Here is a 20,096-nt window from a genome sequence, read left to right as displayed (position 1 = left end):
GGACCTGGGATGATTTGTCTGGAATACAAGTCTATCATTACACAACTGAACAGCACAAAAACATGTCTGATGTTTGCCAACTGGGGTCAGGACCTGGACCCAGGGTTAGGGGTCAAAGGAGGTCAGTTTGTGGAACGGTTACATGTGGGTTCCCTGACCCCCGTCCATCTTGTGTGGAAGGTGGCGGTGGGGGCTCAGAAGTGTCCTCCTGTGTGGCAGGGGAGTCAGCCAGCAGGAAGGAGTAGGTGATAAGGTGCAGCGATGCCAGGCGGTGGAGGTTGCTAGTGTTAGGATTCGTTCCTTGTCAATCATTGGTGAAATTAGCATTATGACAATATCTTTAATTAAATAATTCAAAAACTATTATTCATGCAATTGCAGACAGAAGTTGACAATCAGGAACATAGCACGCATGTTTCCGAGTAAGTTCTGCATCAAAGAAAAGGTGCCAAGTTATTTGATCAAACCCGAAGTCCAACCCTCGTGATGTCACCGCCTACGTTATTACATTTTACCCATGAGACCCAAACCATGCCTACAAAGCTATAAAAATAAGGCTTTTAGTGTGTTATCTAAAAGCTTAGCAGTAAATGTCCAAGTGGATTTATAGTGGAATGTCTGACTATGTCTTATCTCCTACACTCCCCTGCAGAGTTCTGTCTCAGTCACACATTTCTCAGAGGGGTCTCTTTTATAAGGCAGAGAGAAAGAGAGAGAACTAGAAAACAACTGTGGAACAATATTAAAACCTCAATGTATATATATTGTTAATCTGTACTCTAGGACCCTATAGATGTAAAGAGGGAGGGGTCTTATAACCCCTCCCCTTCTATTAATACAACATAAGCATAATCAATTATTCTAATACATCAATCATTTGGTACAGCCTCAATCATGACCCCTAGGTGAACTTCTAACACTAGGTGTCAAGGGCAGTCTCAGCTGAGCCCTCTGAGAAGGGACCACGGCGCTGCTGTCCACCTCGGTTGCAGCCAGCCATGGCGGAATCTGCTGCATTGGTGGCATGGGGTCCATCTCTGCATTGAAGGCTGGGTTCACGATTCCAGCTAGACCAGGAAGGAGATTTCAATGAATTGAAAGATCTCTAAGAGGTGAGCTTATTGTTGTTTAGTGACTGAAGTGTTTGTGTCTGACTGACATGTTTAACTTGGTTTACTTCAGTAGTTTTGAGTAGATGTTAAGACTTACCACCTCTACAGGCTCTCATGGGGAATGAACCGTCAGCAGCCTCGCAACCAGAGGCACTGTCTCCCTCAGAAAACTCTCCATCTGAAGGCAGAGAGAAACAGCCAACCAGAAAACACTTAAGTTATGTTTATTTATGCAGAGGTATCTAAACCTGAATGGCAGAAAGCAAATGTAATCAGCCTCATCTTTTTTCGCCCTGGTAGGTCTTGGATTGTGGTGGTATTTGCGTCCCTCGCCCTTGCAACCATAAAAGTTTAAAACGATGAATATATAGTTACAACATACACTTTTGTTTATATTGAACTGTTCATCAATAATAAAACACAATATTTTACAGTATGTTAGAAGTACTTAGGGTAAGCAAATTGGCTGGACCCAGTACAGTTCTAGTGACATGTTTTGGGGATTTAGAGATCTATCTTGAATGCTAAGTAAACAAAATTATTGAATACATTGTATAGGTCAATAAAAACAAAGGCTGTATGTGTCAGTAAGTTTTGTCCTTGGAAATTACTCCAAAAACATACAAGGACCATGAGCATTCCCTCCAGTTAAACTTAGGAGGGGTTTAAATTGAAAAGAAAAGTACTAGCTAATCACACCCATTTAGTATGTTAGAAAATTGAGGATTGCATTGATAATTTGGTTTCTAAATTTAACCGGTGTGAAATGGTTAGCTAGTGTCGTGGAAAATTGCAAGATGATGTTATAATGCTTGTATTACATTATAATATTTGTTACATTCGACAGAATAGAGTATTGTGTGTGTATGTGTTCCACTGAGGATGGGCCTCTGAGATAGCACTGACAGAGGAGATTTATGATGTCTTTGGGTGATAAAACCTAAAGAGCATTCCAGATAACATGAGGTAATGGTTCTGTGCTATGAAGTACCAGGAACGAGAATTAGAACCTCGTCTGAGGGACCAAACTGAACGATAATGTATAGTGAATGTTATCTGGTTAAGGGATACTCCTTTCTCAAGTAAGAGTCCATTTGTGAAGAGTTCCTAAGATCTGTGGTTCGTCATGTAGGTTGAGAGAGGTGTATCTTGGCTATAAAAGATCTCACTTTCAATGGTTCATTAGAGATAGCGCATCATTGAAAGTCAAAGGCTATTGCAAAGCTTATTAAAGATGTAGTTTAAGTATAACTCTGACTGGTGTGTAGTTTGTAACTCTACTCATTTGGTAAAGCAGAAAGATGGCACCACACTAGATAGTAGAGCACGCTAGAGGCATTTCAATTGTTGACCACTCGCTTTGAGACCTTCAAATAGCTGCTTCCCTTGCTTTGCAAGGGCCGTGGCTTTTGTAGAGCGATAGGTAACAATGCTTTGTGGGTGACTGCTGTCTATGTTTACAGATGATCCCTGGTTCAAGCCCAGGTTGGGGCAAAGAAGAGGGACGGTAGCAATACTGTTATATTGGTGCCGTGAGTTTAACTGGTGTGTGCTAATAGCATTTAAATCTGTGACTGTTGTCGATGTGTGCAAATAGTCCCTGGTTCGAGGCAAGGAGAGGGAAGGAAGCAATACTTCTACATAAATATAAAGTGTCATTGGTGTTACTCAATTTAAAATAAGGGAAATTACATTATGAGCAAAATTATGAATCATAGCGCTTTAGTTTAAATGTATTTGGCTAAGGTGTATGTAAACTTCCGATTTCAACTGTAGGTCCTGTATGGCAGGAAGCTTGGCCCCAGTGATGTACTGGGCCATACGCACTACCCTCTCTAGCGCCTTACGGTCGGATACCAAGCAGTTGCCATACCAGGCGGTGATGCAACCGGTCAGGTTTCTCACGACTGGTGCAGCTGTATAACATTTTGAGGATCTGAGGACCCATGCCAACTCTTTTCAGTCTCCTGAGGGGGAAAAGGTGTTGTCGTGCCCTCTTCATGACTGTCTTGGTGTGTTTGGACCATGTTAGTTTGTTGGTGATGTGGACACCAAGGAACTTGAAGCTCTCAACCTGCTCTACTACAGCCCCGTCGATGAGAATGGGGGCGTGTTCAGCCCTCCTTTTCCTCTAGTCCACGATCAGCTTCTTTGTCTTGCTCACGTTGATGGAGAAATTGTTGTCCTGGCACTGCTTGGCCACGCAGTTGTGGGTGAACAGGGAGTACAGGAGGGGACTAAGCATACACCCCTGACGGGCCCCAGTGTTGAGGATCAGTGAGTCAGATGTGTTGTTGTCAGGAAGTCCAGGATCCAGTTGCAGAGGAGGGTGTTTTGTCCCAGGGTCCTTAGCTTAGTGAGTACTATGGTGTTAAATGCTGAGCTATAGTCAATGAAATTATCCTTTTGTCCAGGTGGGAAAGGGAAGTGTGGAGTGCGATTGAGATTGCGACATCTGTGGATCTGTTGGGGCGGTATGCGAATTGGAGCGGGTCTAGTGTTTCCGGGATGATGGTGATGTGAGCCATGACCAGCCTTTCAAAGCACTTCATGGCTACCGATGTGAGCGCTATGGGCGGTTGTCATTTAGGCAGGTCACCTTCGCTTTCTTGGGCACAGGGACTATGGTGGTCTGCTTGAAACATGTAGATATTACAGACTCGGTCAGGGAGAGGTTGAAAATGTCAGTGAAGACACTTGCCAGTAATAAAACAGAATGTGGAATAAGTTAAGGGGTATGAATACTTTCTGAGGGCACTGTAGTTGGTTTAGAATAGGTACCCCAAGAAAATCTAGAAAAACACACCACCATAATTCAAGAACGCCCCTTCCCTCAAGCCTCTTATATAATGCAAAAGAGAAGTGAAAAGAAAAGAGCAAAGAAGTACCTTCATCCCCATAAGCATGGCTTTTACTGTTATCCGTGGATTTTCCGTTTGGCATCTAAAAATGAAATACACAACATACTGTACATATTATCACATTGCCTCCAAGAGGTTATGAAGACAAGGGGGAAGGAGAAAACGTGTGGTCATCCCTGACCTTTTGTGGCTGGTCTTTCTTTAGATGATTGGTTATCTTCTTGGGTGGAGTGACACCTATTTTGGCTGACTTGAAGGACTCTAGACGGCTCATCATGGTTCTCTGGAAGATCTCTTGCACCTCATTCTTGTCCTTGTTGACTTCGAGGTGCTTCCGACTGTACCTGTGTCTGTGCTGTTAGGGAAAGTAATGAGAGGAAGAGGGTAAAAAACAGGTTGCTTTTTAGCGCCCCTGAGATTTTCTTTTGGGGGGGGGGGTCTAATTGTCTTCAACTAAGCAATACCTGTTTCTTGCCTTTGTACAAGTGCTGCTGCAGTAGATGGTGTGCATTAACGTCCTCTGACTCCCTCATCTTCAGGTCCTGCTCATGCATGTCCAGGCAGACAGAGGGCATACTGTCCCATCTAGAAGGGAAGAAACATAAATGTTCACTGTGGGTAATTTGCTGGCCACTGGAGGGCAGACTCTGAAAACCTATTTGGGCCCGGTTTCCCAAAAGCATCTTAAGTTTCATCGTTAGAACCCTCGTAGGAGCATCATTAAATCTCTGAGCTGTTTCCCAAAACCATCGTTACTAAAGTTGCACTTGGCAGGTAGCCTAGTGGTTAAGAGTATTGGGCCAGTAACCGAAAGGTTACTTCACAACGAAGTTGACTACAAATACAAAGTTGCCAATGTTGTCGCAATTGTTACAAATAAGCGAGGGATGAAAAGACTTCAAATGAAAACCGAGATGAATGCATTAAAAGATAAATAGCCTACAGTATAGGCCACATAGGCCTATATAATTCAATATTGAAATAAATTGTTCAATCAACTGAGTTCTATTTTTTTTGCTAAAATAGGTTTGTAATTTTAGCCTCAATATATTCCATGCACAATTATGTGCCAAGTCTTCATTTAGTGCATTATATTAGTGTAAGCATTAGAATAAGCCACCTCAATTGCAGCCATAGATGATATCTTTCTAAAAGCTGATCCGTCATCAGTATTGTGGAATAATTATAATGTTAAGGTATGATTTGACTGGATAAAGCTGATCCGAGAGCAGCACTGCCTTTCTTTCGATCCTTTCAGTATTGACACATGCCTCAACGATACACTTTAACGAACGTTTAACGAATGTTTTGGTTAATGCATGTTATATCATCGGCCGTTGTAGGAAAGACGCATCTTTTAAACACTTTAAAACACTCATAAGCCTAAGTTCCATTGCTAATAGGAAACCGGGCCCTGACCTACATATTGTACAAAGTCAAAAACTTTGTAGTGTCAGGCCCAATCCCAAATCAACACCTAAACCCTAAGCATTTGTGGAAATCTGAATCGATTCAACAGGTGTAGGCACAGGTAGGTAAGCAATGTTCAGGTAGGTAAGCAATGTTGTAATTCCTCTACCTTGCCCTCTGATAGGCTAGGTGTAAGTTGTAGTCAGTGGCAGGCACCTAGTGGCTGGTGTAAGACGAGGTGAGATTTGAGAATAAGTTAGCGAGACAGAACTCTTGACTAGCGAGCTTGTGGTTCTGCCACGGATGACAAGGGAGGGTGCACACTCCTTGTCCATACCCGTGGGCAGTGATGATAAAAATCAAACTAAATTGGTAAATGTGTCTAGTAGAGGTCGGGCTTTGAAAGCAACTTGGTATCGAAGAAAGCACTGGCAACATTTGTGGGATCTTGCATTTTGCAAAATACAGTTTAACAAAGCATGTGATCAAACAAAACTTCAGACGTCATTGATCACATGGTAACGTTACTTTGAAACTATCTATGACTATACCATCGATGCTGTTAAATGAGCAACATAGTAAAAAAATATATATGTAAATTTGCAAAATACGGTGGCTCCATTGCATGATTTAGGATGTTAAACTCGTCAATTAAAAGTTCGAAATTCAATGTAGCCAGTGTTTCAAAGAATATGTATAAAAAAATATATATAAATACAGGGATTTTATACGGTATCTCCACAAGATGAGAAACTCACCATTGCTCTACAGGCTGACCCACCTGTCAGGTAAGACGTAGGGGAGAATATCTAGACTGTCTATAACAACCCATTTAGTGTCCAGCAGAGGCACATTTTTGGGAAGTCACAGCGGGATCCACTGAGGGATCAAGTAAAGCTTTGTACGTTGATAAGGTCAACTTTGCTTTGGGTTTGAATTAAACTTTTAAGTCACTTTTAAATATATAAAAGAAACGTTGGATCCATAATTTGATAAAAACCAATAACAACTACGAGAGCTGTTTAATTTACAATAAATTTTTGAGAAATAAAAAAAACTTAAGATTCGATACTAGTGTGCTACGATTTCAAGATGGATTCCTCTGCCATGTGGTTCTACACCCTGAGTTCTTTCCACCTACTAAGCAGGTCAAATAATATCTAGATTAAAACAAAGAGGTTCCAGCAGAGGTCGGTGCGCTCGGTTAATAGTTCAACACCTGTCAGGTGGTAATATGACGTCTGAGGCTTCAAACGTCTTCACGTGGTATTGTTACTTTGATACAAGCATTGGCGCGTTGTGTCAAATCAGTAGTGCTTTGAAAATTGCATTGGAGTGTCAGAGCTCAATCATCCCATCACTAGCCGTGGGCTTTTGTTGTGGCAGTTCGTCTTACGTTTGGTAAGCTAACTTCTTATTCTGTAAATGTTTTACTGCTCGCTAAAGTAAAACACAGCCATGTAAAACAATGGTTTGTGTTGCAGTGCTGTCTTCTATGCTGTTTTTGGGGAGAAGCCGTTTGGAAGCCGGGTTGTTAGTGTAGAGGAGATTCGAATTAACACATCCACGCCAGACATAAACCAAAATGAGAATCCACAAGGACCTCTATTCAGTGGCCAGAGAACAAAGGAAGAGGGGGACCACACAGCGCAATCTCCCAGCAGGAGTCGTCCTTCCCCTCTTTTGCTCATCTCACACCTGTAGTCTACATCAAAGCTTCTACTATCAGCAACAAGGGTGGCAGGTTTGAACCAAAGTGCCAGAGAGGGAATCAGCTGGGACCCGATGAAGATTAAAAATGACTGTGGATAAGTACTGGACTTCTGAAATCCTTTGTTTTGGAAAGTTCTCTGAAGACCATTAGTTCCAGACAGTATATACACATATACACATTCATCTTAAAATAGCTAGGTGGGACACAGGCCTCTGAAAGTAAATGTTTCCTATAATCCCTGCCTTGATTCATTCTGAAATATCAAGAATAACGGTTTGAATTTAGTCCCTCTAATCCCCATTACCTGTTTGTGACTGATTCTGTAGCCTGAATCATGCCCTTACAATCTCCATGATTCGTTCATCCTGTATATCCATTGCTTCACCCTGGTTATGACTAAATAAGTCTTCTTTGTTTTTGTATAATATTTACGGTCTCCAAGAATGCATTGCCTTGTCATTTTGAGAACTTATTTACCTTCAAATTATAAGTTAACTGTAGATATAATTGTAACTATTTTATAGTTTCTTGCTGAATAATATCAAGTGGTGCCCCATTTAATAATTTCATAGTAATAAGTGTGCACACTCCCTTACATTACTGTATGAGCTGAGAGACAGGTATACATACGGTGCATTCGGAAAGTATTCAGACCACTTGACTTTTTCCACATTTTGTTACGTTACAGCCTTATTCTTTAAATGTATTTTTTCCCCTCATTAATCTACACAAAATACCCCATAATGACAAAGCAAAACAGGTTTATGATGCTGCCACCACCATGCTTCACTGTAGGGATGGTGCCAGGTTTCTTCCAGATGTGACGCTTGGCATTCAAGCCAAATAATTCAATCTAGGTTTCATCAGACCAGAGAATCTTGTTTCTCATTTGAGTCCTTTGGGTTCCTTTTGGCAAACTCCAAGCGGGCTGTCATGTGCCTTTTTACTGAGGAGTGGCTTCTATCTGGCCACCACCATAAAGGCCTGATTGGTGGAGTGCTTCAGAGATGGTTGTCATTTTGCAAGGTTCTCCCATTTCCACAGAGGAACTCTGAAGCTCTGTCGGGTTCTTGGTCACCTCCCTGATCAAAGCCCTTCTCCCCCGATTGCCCAGTTTGGCCGGGTGGCCTGCTCTAGGAAGAGTGTTGGTGGTTCTAAATGTCTTTCCATTTAAGAATGATGGAGGCCAATGTGTTCTTGGGGACCTTCAATGCTGCAGACATTTTTTGGTACCGTTCCCCAGATCTCTGCCTCGACACAATCCTGTCTCGGAGCTCTATGGAAAATGCTTTCGAGCTCATGGCTTGGTTTGGGACCTTATATAGACAGGCGTCTGCCTTTCCAAATCATGTCCAATCAATTGAATATACCACAGGTGGACTCCAAGTCCAAGAAACATCTCAAGGATAATCCATGGAAACAGGATGCACCTGAGCTCAAATGTTATTGGTCACATACACATATTTAGCAGATGTTATTGCAGGTGTAGCGAAATTCTTGTGTTCCTAGCTCCATCAGTGCGGCAATATCTAACAATTCACAACAATACACACATCTAAAAGTAAAAGAATGGAATTAAGAAATATAAATATCAAAGCTGATGCCATGAAGAAAAAAAATGTGTGTATGTGTGTATATATATATATATATTTATTTATTTGGATGAGCAATGTCGGAGTGGCATTGACTAAAATACAGTAGAATAGAATACAGTATATACATATGAAATGAGTAAAGCAGTATGTAAACATGATTAAAGTGACCAGTGATTCCATGTCTATGTATATAGGGCAGCAGCTTCTAAGGTGAAGGGTTAAGTAACCGGGTGGAAGATGGCTAGTGATGGCTGATTTAACAGTCTGATGGCCTTGAGATAGAAGCTGTTTTTCAGTCTCTCGGTCCCCGCTTTGATGCACCTGTAGTGACCTCGCCTTCTGGATGATAGCGGGGTGAACAGGCTGTGGCTCGGGTGGTTGATGTCCTTGATTATCTTTTTGGCCTTCCTGTGACATCGGGTGCTGTAGGTGTCCTGGAGGGCAGGCAGTATGCCGCCGTTGATGCGTTGGGCAGCCCGCACCACTCTCTGGAGAGCCCTGCGGTTGCGGGCTGTGCAGTTGCTGTACCAGGCAGGGACACAGCCTGACAGGATGCTCTCAATTGTGCATCTGTAAAAGTTTGTGAGAGTCTTAGGGGCCAAGCCAAATTTTTGCTATTTGCGCTTTCTTCACCACACTGTCTGTGTGGGTGGACCATTTCAGATAATCAGTGATGTGTACACCGAGGAACTTGAAGCTTTCCACCTTCACTGCGGTCCTGTCAATGTGGATAGGGGCGTGCTCCCTCTGCTTTTTCCTGAAGTCCACGATCAGCTCCTTCGTTTTGTTGACGTTGAGGATGATGTTATTTTCCTGGCACCACTCCGCCAGGGACCTCACCTCCTCCCTGTAGGCTGTCTCGTCATAGTTGGTAATCCAGCCTACTATGGTTGTGTTGTCTGCAAACTTGATGATTGAGTTGGAGACGTGTGTGGCCACACAGTCATGGGTGAACAGGGAGTACAGGAGGGGGCTGAGCACGCACCCTTGTGGGGCTCCTGTGTTGAGGATCAGTGAAGTGGAGGTGTTGTTTCCTACCTTCACCACCTGGGGGCAGCCCTTCAGGAAGTCCAGGACACAGTTGCACAGGGCCGGGTTCAGACCCAGGGCCCCGAGCTTGATGATGAGCTTGGAGAGTACTATGGTATTGAAGGCTGAGCTATAGTCAATGAACAGCATTCTTTCATAGGTATTCCCCTTGTCCAGATGGGATAGGGCAGTGTGCAGTGCAATGGCGATTGCATCGTCTGTGGATCTATTGGGGCGGTAAGCAAATATAAGTGGGTCTAGGGTGGCAGGTAAGGTAGAGGTGATATGATCCTTTTAACTAGCCTCTCAAATTTCTTCATGATGACAGGAGTGCTACTGGCGATAGTCATTTAGTTCAGTTACCATTGCTTTCTTGGGTACAGGAACAAAGGTGGACATCTTGAAGCAAGTGGGGACAGCAGACTGGGCTAGGGAGAGATTGAATATGGCCGTAAACACTCCAGCCAGCTTGTCTACGCATGCTCTGAGGACGCGGCTAGGGATGCTATCTGGGCAAAGACGTCGGTGTCCGCAACGTAGCTAGTTTACCCTTTGTAATCTATGATTGTCTGTAGACCCCGCCACGTACGTCTTGTGTCTGAGCCGTTGAATTGCGACTCCACTGTCTCTGTACTACCGTTTTGACTGTTTGATTGCCTTACGGAGGGAATAACTAACTACACTGTTGGTATTCGACCATATTCCCAGTCACCTTGCCATGGTTCGCGCTTTTAGTTTAGCGGGAATTCTGCCATCTATCCACGGTTTCTGGTTTAGGTAGATTTTAATAGTCACATTGGGAACAACATCCCCTATACACTTCCTGATGAGCTCAGTCACCGTGTCCGTGTATACATCAATGTCAATCTCCGAGGCTACCCGGAACATGTCCTAGTTCGCGTGATCAAAACAGTCTTGAAGCATGGATTCCGATTGGTTTCTAAAAACCTGTTTTCGCTTTGTCATAATGGGGTATTGTGTGTAGATTGATGAGGGGGGGAAACAATTATTTTATCAATTTTAGTATCAGGCTGTAATGCAACAAAATGTGGAAAAAGTTTAGGGGTCTGAATACTTTCCTCATGCACTGTAAATACTACAGTAATGTTTGCAAAAATACTATAGTCTGCAAAACACTGCAGTAAACAGTAAATTCTGTAGTATACTACAGTCTGCAATAACATTACTTATTACTATAGTAGTTTTAGTTTTTACTACAGTATTTATACTATAGTAAACTTTAAATACTACAGTCATGTACGCAACACTATAGGAAAAACTACAGTAAAGTCAGCAAAAATACTACAGTGAATACTATAGTATTTTTCATGTGGGTGTGGAGCACATCCGAAAAGGTTCAATCAAGGATCCACTAGGCTCGTATAGAATCTCCTCGGGCTGGTAACTAGTTTTCCATCAAACTGTCCCGCAACATCATTTCCATCCTATCACATCCTAAAAGGTTCAATCAAGGATCCACTAGGCTCGTATAGAATCTCCTCGGGCTGGTAACTAGTTTTCCATCAAACCGTCCCGCAACATCATTTCCATCCTATCACATCCTAAAAGGTTCAATCAAGGATCCACTAGGCTCGTATAGAATCTCCTCGGGCTGGTAACTAGTTTTCCATCAAACTGTCCCGCAACATCATTTCCATCCTATCCTACAATATAGGGATTTTACTACACTGACGACTCGCAACTGGCAAGGGTGCGTTTGCTCTCTTCACCAAGCAGACTGGCTCCCAGACTGTTAGACACATCAGGCACTTTTCACTTGTTCGGCTAGCTATAACTATAGACACCATTGGGCGCCTTGGGCGCCGCCGTTCGCTACATTGGTGCCAAATATGGGATGTTGACAATGGGACCATTGGAACACACCATGCTTGTGTTTTCCTAAGGTGATGCCGCTGTGACAGATCATACGCTCAGTTCTGTATTGCACTCCTGCTAGACTAATACAGACGTCTACCTTCCGTATTGAGACAATACGACAAGGGAAACCACGCTCCAGCAGGTTGCTCTGAGGAGGGATTGACTTAAAACATGCAAAATGGGTAAGTAAGCTGCACGCAATGTCAGTTTCACCATTCGTGCCTGTACTTTGCCCCAGGGTTGTCCAAGGTTACTTCAACCTAAACCTGTTTTTGTTGGCCATGTCAAATGTCCTTCCGTTCAATGAAGTTTCTAAGTGAGAATTGCCAGAACAATCTGAGATACCAAAAACATTTCCGCCTTCCCAAGTTAGTGATGCATGTGTTTAGACATGCATAAGGCTGCGTCCCAAATGGCACCCTATTCCGTATAGTGCATTACTTTTGACCTGAGCCCTATGGAATAGTTTGCCATTGAGATGCGGACTGTCAGGCAATGTTGCTTACAAGATGGAGGAGACTGGAACATGATCCGATCCCATATTTTCTGTCATGATGTAAGGCATCATCTCTGAGAAGTTGGCACCAAACTTCTTATAGAAATCCACATCAATCTTGGTTTCTTTCCGAATGAACGCCAATGAGCCTCTGCGTTCACCCTATGATGATGGGATAAAAATACTTAATCAAATCAAAGTTTATTGGTCACGTACACAGATTAGCAGATGGTAGCAGTGAAATGCTTGTGTTACTAGCTCTTAACAGTTTTAGTAACTCAAGCATTTTTTCTGCACCTGCTGTAACATATGCTATAAAAAATAAACAAAAATAGTATATTTTTTGTAATGTTAATGTAAATCAGTGATCCTGCTGGTTAATCTATTGTGTAACATCGTAATTACAGTAGTATTAAGTTGTCAGGGCTTTCTCCAACCTTGTGAGTCACTCTTACCTCTTTCACATAGCTCATGGCATCCTTGAGGTTGAGTTTGTGGAAGATGTTGAATATGTGGTCACAAGACTTCCTGGCAGAGGGCGTCATCAAGAGCCAGTACAACCACCTCTCCTCAAAGTTATTCCACCTTAGAAGGATACGAGAAGAGAGTAAAAACAAAACAATTTAGTGTTACATTTAATCTTTGAAGGTATGGTATGTAATAAATACATTTAAATAACTCATAATATGATAATAACGTATTCAAATTGATAATATGATGTTAGTGTCCACATACTTGTCCCTCATGTAGTTATGTCCTATTTGTCCAGAAATATCCTCTATGGCGACAAGAATGTGGTCAAAGGTCTGAAAAAATAAAAAGGAATGGTGATCCATGGATTTATTTTGTCAAGGTTATATTTAGGTTGACCATTTTCAGCACTGTTAGATGAGCTGGTTGATGTTTTACAGAAGAGGGGTTTAGCAACTGACACTCAGCCCTTGATAAACACCCTTAATCTTCCATACCCCCACCGTACTTAAGTCGTTTTTGTTGGGTATCTGTACTTTACTTTACTATTTATATTTTTGACAACTTTTACTTTTACTCCGCTACATTCCTAAAGAAAATAATGTACTTTTTACTCCTTACATTTTCCCTGACACACAAAAGTACTCGTTACATTTAGAATGCTCAAGCAGGACAGAATTATGGCACCTATCAATATAACACGTTGTCATCCCTACTGCCTCTGATCTGGCGGACTCACAAAACACAACTACTGTGTTTGTAAATGATCTAAGATCAGGTGTTACCCATTTCTGGAGCCTTGTGACAGACCCAGAGTATCCACTTCTGAAGCAGTGTGTGCAAAAAGTGACATTTTTTGTCAGCACATTTTCATGTGAAGCAACATTTTCAACAATGAACATTGTGAAACAAAAACAGAGAAAGAGACTGACCAATGCACACCTGGACTGCCTCACAAGGATAGTAACAAGACTATACATTTAGAATGAATTCAGTCAAAAAGGGACATTTTCGCTCATCCAACTACTGAGTTAACCCTTAATATGGGTCTTATACATGTGATGAAGCCTATTTGATGTGTGTATGTATAAACAGTGGTTCTTCCTTTAAAAGTTGTGCCACACTGCAGCACAGCTTGCGTGCAGCCCCAAATTCTATGGCTCGTTATTTACAGTTGAAGTCGGAAATTTACATACACCTTAGCCAAATACATTTAAACTCAGTTTTTCACAATTCTTGACATTTAATCCTAGTACAAATTCCCTGTCTTAGGTCAGTTAGGATCACCACTTTGTTTTAAGAATGTGAAATGTCAGAATACTAGTTGAGAGTGATTTATTTCAGCTTTTATTTCTTTCATCACATTCCCAGTGGGTCAGAAGTTTACATACACTGAATTAGTATTTGGTAGCATTGCCTTTAAATTATTTAACTTTGGGCAAACGTTTCGGGTAGCCTTCCCACAATAAGTTGGGTGAATTTTCGGCCCATTCCTCCTGACAGAGCTGGTGTAACTGAGTGAGGTTTGTAGGCCTCCATGCTCGTGTAACAGTATAACTTTAAACCGTCCCCTCGCCCTGACACGGGCGCGAACCAGGGACCCTCTGCACACATCAACAACTGACACCCACGAAGCGTCGTTACCCATCGCTCCACAAAAGCCGCGGCCCTTGCAGAGCAAGGGGAAACCCTACATCTAGGTTTCAGAGCAAGTGACGTAACTGATTAAAACGCTACTAGCGCGTACCCGCTAACTAGCTAGCCATTTCACATCCGTTACACTCGCACACGCTTTTTCAGTTCTGGCCACAAATTTTCTGTGGGATTGAGGTCAGGACTTTGTGATGGCCACTCCAATACCTTGACTTTGTTGTCTTTAAGCCATTTTGCCACAACTTTGGAAGTATGCTTGGGGTCATTGTCCATTTGGAAGACCCATTTGTGACCAAGCTTTAACTTCCTGACTGATGTCTTGAGATGTTGCTTCAATATATCCACATCATTTTCCTCCCTCGTGATGCCATCTATTTTGTGAAGTGCACCAGTCCCTCCTACAGCAAAGCACCCCCACAGCATGATGCTGCCACCCCCGTGCTTCACGGTTGGGATGGTGTTCTTCGACTTGCAAGCCTCCCCCTTTTTCCTCCAAACATAATTATGGCTAAACAGTTCTATTTTTGTTTCATCAGACCAGAGGACATTTCTCCAAAAAGTATGATCTTTGTCCCCATGTGCAGTTGCAAACTGTAGTCTGGCATTTTTATGGTGGTTTTGGAGCAGTGGCTTCTTCCTTGCTGAGCGGCCTTTCAGGTTATGTCGATATAGGACTCGTTTTACTGTGGATATAGATACTTTTGCACCTGTTTCCTCCAGCATCTTCACAAGGTCCTTTGCTGTTGTTCTGGGATTTATTTGCACTTTTTGCACCAAAGTATGTTCATCTCTAGGAGAGAGAACTCATCTCCTTCCTGAGTGGTATGACGGCTGCGTGGTTCCATGGTGTTTATACTTGTGTACTATTGTTTTGTAAGGATGAACGTGGTACCTTCAGGCATTTGGAAATTGCTCCCAAGGATGAACCAGACTTGTGGAGGTCTAAAAAAAAAAATCTGAGGTCTTGGCTGATTTCTTTAGATTTTCCCATGATGTCAAGCAAGGAGGCACTGAGTTTGAAGGTAGGCCTTAAAATACATCCACAGGTACACCTCCAATTGACTCAAATGTTGTCAATTAGGCTAACAGAAGCTTCTAAAGCCATAACATAATTTTCTGGAATTTTCCAAGCTGTTTAAAGTCAACATAAGTGTATGTAAACTTCTGACCCACTGGAACTGTGATACAGTGAATTATAAGTGAGATAATCTGTCTGTAAAAAATTGTTGGAAAAATGACTTGTGTCATGCACAAAGTAGATGTCCTAACCGACTTGCCAAAACTATAGTTTGTTTACAAGAATTTGTGGAGTGGTTGAAAAACGAGTTTTAATGACTCCAACCTAAGTGTATGTAAACTTCCGACTTCAGGTGTAAGTGTCAGCTATTGTTGCCATTAATAGTAGTTAGTGCTAGTTTTCCCACCAGAGGGCATCTTTTAGAAGCTAATTATTGAAGTGACATGGAGCTGTAGGCCTAAGAGTCAAAGGGAGCCTTGCCTCCCGAGTGGCGCAGTGGTCTAAGGCACTGCATAGCAGTTACTAGCTGTGCCCCTAGAGATCCTGGTTCGAGTCCAGGCTCTGTCGCAGCCGGCCACAACCGGGAGACCCATGTGGCGTCGAACAATTGGCCCAGCGTCGTCCGGGTTTGGGGAGGATTTGGCCGACAGGGATGTCCTTGTCCCATCGCGCTCTAGCGACTCCTGTGGCAGGCCGGGCGCATGCACGTTAACACGGTCATCAGCTGTACGGTGTTTCTTCCTACACATTGGTGTGGCTGGCTTCTGGGTTAAGCGGGCATTGTGTCCAGAAGTAGTGCGGCTTGGTTGGCTCGTGTTTCGGAGGACACATTGCTCTCGACCTTCGCCTCTCCCGAGTCCATACAGGAGTTGCAGCGATGAGATAAGACTAACTACCAATTGGGGAGAAAAATGGGGTAAAAAGTTTTTTTAAATTATAAATAAAAGGGAGCTTTGAATAGAACAAACTATATGGGATAGATTTTTAGAAATTAAGCTTAATTCATTTGATGAATATTATGGTTTTTGGGCCTAAGGGTTTTTGTAGGCCTAAGGGTTTCCGTCAGGAAAATATGGCCCTGTACAACATATTTCTATTCCAAGAAAACAAAAATGCATTTCTTACTGTAACCGATGTACTGTAGGCCTAAAGGTTTCCGTTAGGAACATATGGCACTGTACAACATGTTTCTATTCCAAGAGAATTAAAATGTGATTTGTTAGTGTAGCTGTTTTAGCGTAACTTACTTTTTGGCATAAAGGCCAACTTAAATATACAGTACATCAATCAATCGCTCATGAATTTATGCATGTCATCACACAGCATACACGTCTTCCATGTCTTTAAATACAGTCAAGCATTTTAGATATAAAACTAAACAATAAAGGGAGCCTTGATTAATTTTACGGCTAAAGCGATTTAATTAAGGGTTTCAGTTTGGAAAATATGATGCTGTACAACGTGACCGGTCGGGAGTAGGCCTAAGCTACTGCAAGTGAAGAGCAAAATAATCCTAACATTTCCAAATAAAAATCTGATTTATCAAGACCAGTCCCCATGCTCTGTCATTCAGTGATATTTATTCCCTATTGTCCTGCTGATAGTTGAAATAAACATCTACATTTTGAAAGATATTTTTATCATTATTTTATTAACAAAAGCATAAATACTGTACAGTGTATATGCTTGATCCGACATTTTGCGGTTGTATGAGGTTTGGAGTTAGGAATGTAAAACATTAGAGTACTTAATACATTGTAAGTTGGGGGGATTTTTTTTCTCACACCTACAGTACATGAGCTATTAGACTATCCTTTTGTAAAGGTTGAAGAGTCTATTGTTCTGCTAATAGCCCATCCTGGAAACGTTGTTTGCAGAATTCACAGCCTGCTACGCTTGTGAAAAACAAAATGCCTCCAGGTGTCCATCACTACTGTAAATACAAAAACAGAATATCTAAGGGGCTTTATATAATTATAATGCAGGGTTAATAATAATAACAATAATTGTTGGATAACAGATAACTCTCGGAACTCATTAAGAGGCGGTTTCTATCTTCAATATAATCATTAATTCAGAAGGTTAAACCCATATGTTTTAGGCCTGCAGTAGGTTATAATAAACAGAACATTGCGTGTCAATTCATGTGCCATGGAATCGGTACATTGAACATTTCTTTAACTATTTTGCAATCTATATGGCACAGTTGTCAATATTTTGGTCCTTAAATTAAACTGGTATTATATATTTATCACAATTTTCTTTAACCAATTTCGGTCTTTAATGCAGGGCTGACAGAAAAGTTCCTTACTTTTTCCCCCTTCCACTTGATAAAGGTTCCAACTGATCATTTTTTTGGATCAATTAGTATATTTGAGTTTAACCACAATATTTGTTGTATTATTTGTTCTGTCTTTTCTGATGGTTTTAACTGAAATTGCAACCAACTTTCTATGGCTTGATATTTTGGAGATGATTTTGTTTTCAAATAACCGAAAGTGAGCTGTTGTAATCTGAATAAAGGGAAAAGGGCCATTCTTGAACATGGGGTGAGACATTCTTACTCATTTGTAAATAAATCCAGTTTGTTATTTAGAATTATTTATTTCTGTTTTTAGTGGGAGAGAAACCAAAAGCCCACCATGCCCATTTTATCGAAAATCGTCAGTCCACATGTTAAGTATAAATCCCCCATTGTATTCTCCCAAGATCTCTCTTAACTCCAGGACCAACGACAGTTTTTTTTTGTTGTTACCTGATGCAGGACTCTAGTGCCAGAGAAGAGAGACTCTCAGACTGAAAACACCTCCATTAATTTACAAAAAGATAGTCAATTTGTGCCACAGTTTAGACTACCGATAGATCAGCCTTCTAACTCCCCCTTGTGATAGTGTGGTGCAATAACAGAATGCCACCATCTACCACTAACAATCGTGACATAAGCTCGTGACTTTTAAAGGAAGAACCACTGTATTTGTGATGTGCTGTACATCAAATCAATTGCATGTGCTCGATTGCTCTGAATTTGCTCTCAATTGATAATTGATCATATTGGAAGAAGAAGTACAACAAATTAAAGATCTGTGCAGCCCTCTGAATGACTGTCTCAACCCAAAGTGGCCCCCTTACAAAAAATAGTGAGTAACACTGCTCTAGCGCCATCATAAAATACCAAATGCCAAAAATACCAAAAGTCATGTGGGGGGCTCATGGGGAAAGTATGGGGGAGGAGTTGCCCCTAGTTCAGATAGCTGATAGGCCACTCGTTTTGGGGGTTGAGTGTGTCTGAGAAGCTGAATGGGACACAATAACATCTCCTCTGAGTTATTTGACAGCCAGATGCATTTGTTTTGGGCAACCCTTCTAACCCTCTTTTAGTCTGTATTTTGAGGACATTAATACCTGGTTCACCGGTTCAACTTCAGCTACAGTCTCCTCGTTCTTCTAGTTTGTCAGCTAGCTAAGGAGTGGGTCCGCTAACGCCACAATATAGCCAATTTTGACTTTGTGACTGTTTTATCTAGGGAAAAACATACCCATGGGCTGTGGGTTGTGCCAGCAGAGATGGTAGAGAAAGCGAGACAACCCACTCCCATTTCACATTCCCTCACTTTTTCTAATTTGGAGAAGCGGCTTGGAAGACAGTAGTGAGTGTATGAGCTGGGAGACAGGTGTAGCTCATTCATTTGAATGGTATTCACTTTTAACATTGTAATGTGAATCAAGTCTATTTAATAATGCTGTTTATTTAACCTTTTACTGCAGTGGGCTAAATCAGGGTCACAGAGTGTTTCTTGGTAGTCTTAAACAAATTACTTTGAATCCAAAGTATACACCTCACACACATGGTTATTGGCTTAAAAAAGTTGAAATGTTTTCAATTTTGAGTTTACATCCCAATATTAAACTTGATAATATACATCACAAAAGACTGCAATATTACAAAAATGTTTATTAATGAAATTATATTAAATCACATTCCACCCATGAGGCCACGAGGTCATTTGACTGCAGGAAAGGGCTACTAAAATATAAAATGTTTGATACTGCTATGGTGTAAATGAGCCAGGGTTATAATTATGTTTTTATTTTTCAGAGTTTTTGGAGCGCGCGCTATTCTTACTGTTGAGTTCGTTTGTGTTCCGGTAGATTTGAGGTTTTTCTGTGTAGTCTGCCCTGGCAAATGATCTGGTATCCAGGCAAATGATTTGGGGTTGCCTAGGTGGGCAGATTAGCACAATTTTCTTTGTCATATAAATGTTTGTTTGTATGTTGTGTCACCACTTCCCTAGAGACCTTCTGGGCTGGCTGTTCTTAAGAGGGAGCTATTTAATTCAAAAGCAGTGTGCATACATGCCAATTACCACCAGTGTGTTATTACACTATAAGAATATTATACCATGAGTGCTATCTCACAAAGAGTTTTTTCATCACGACTGTACTAGCTTACAAAGAGTATTTCATCACGACTGTACTAGCTTACAAATAGTTTTTCATCACGACTGTACTAGCTTACAAAGAGTTTTTCATCACGACTGTACTAGCTTACAAAAAGTTTTTCATCACGACTGTACTAGCTTACAAAGAGTATTTCATCACGACTGTACTAGCTTACAAAGAGTTTTTCATCACGACTGTACTAGCTTACAAAGAGTATTTCATCACGACTGTACTAGCTTACAAAGAGTTTTTCATCACGACTGTACTAGCTTACAAAGAGTATTTCCTCACGACTGTACTAGCTTACAAAGAGTTTTTCATCACGACTGTACTAGCTTACAAAGAGTATTTCCTCACGACTGTACTAGCTTACAAAGAGTTTTTCATCACGAATGTGCTTTAAAGTCTGCATGAAACTT

The 20,096-nt window shown here is 41.5% G+C and overlaps 1 protein-coding gene across 1 annotated transcript in view; it reads right to left on the bottom strand.

Annotated features, from left to right (window-relative positions):
• Positions 1-888: 888 nt before the first annotated feature.
• The window catches only part of LOC120022386 (sodium/hydrogen exchanger 3-like), a 46,100-nt gene continuing 26,892 nt past the window's right edge, over positions 889-20,096 (bottom strand). Inside the window, exons 9-16 of the mRNA XM_038966277.1 lie at positions 12,831-12,901; positions 12,551-12,680; positions 12,106-12,257; positions 4,438-4,558; positions 4,155-4,328; positions 4,001-4,055; positions 1,210-1,290; positions 889-1,067 (exon numbers count right to left, since the gene is read on the bottom strand). Of these exons, the coding sequence (XP_038822205.1) occupies positions 889-1,067; positions 1,210-1,290; positions 4,001-4,055; positions 4,155-4,328; positions 4,438-4,558; positions 12,106-12,257; positions 12,551-12,680; positions 12,831-12,901 (963 nt within the window). The remainder of the gene's footprint in view (positions 1,068-1,209; positions 1,291-4,000; positions 4,056-4,154; positions 4,329-4,437; positions 4,559-12,105; positions 12,258-12,550; positions 12,681-12,830; positions 12,902-20,096) is intronic.

This window comes from Salvelinus namaycush, chromosome 27 (genome assembly GCF_016432855.1).
Source record: "Salvelinus namaycush isolate Seneca chromosome 27, SaNama_1.0, whole genome shotgun sequence".
NCBI lineage: Eukaryota > Metazoa > Chordata > Actinopteri > Salmoniformes > Salmonidae > Salvelinus > Salvelinus namaycush.
The sequence above is the reverse complement of the archived record's forward strand: the minus strand, read 5'-3'. Positions and strand labels throughout refer to the sequence as shown.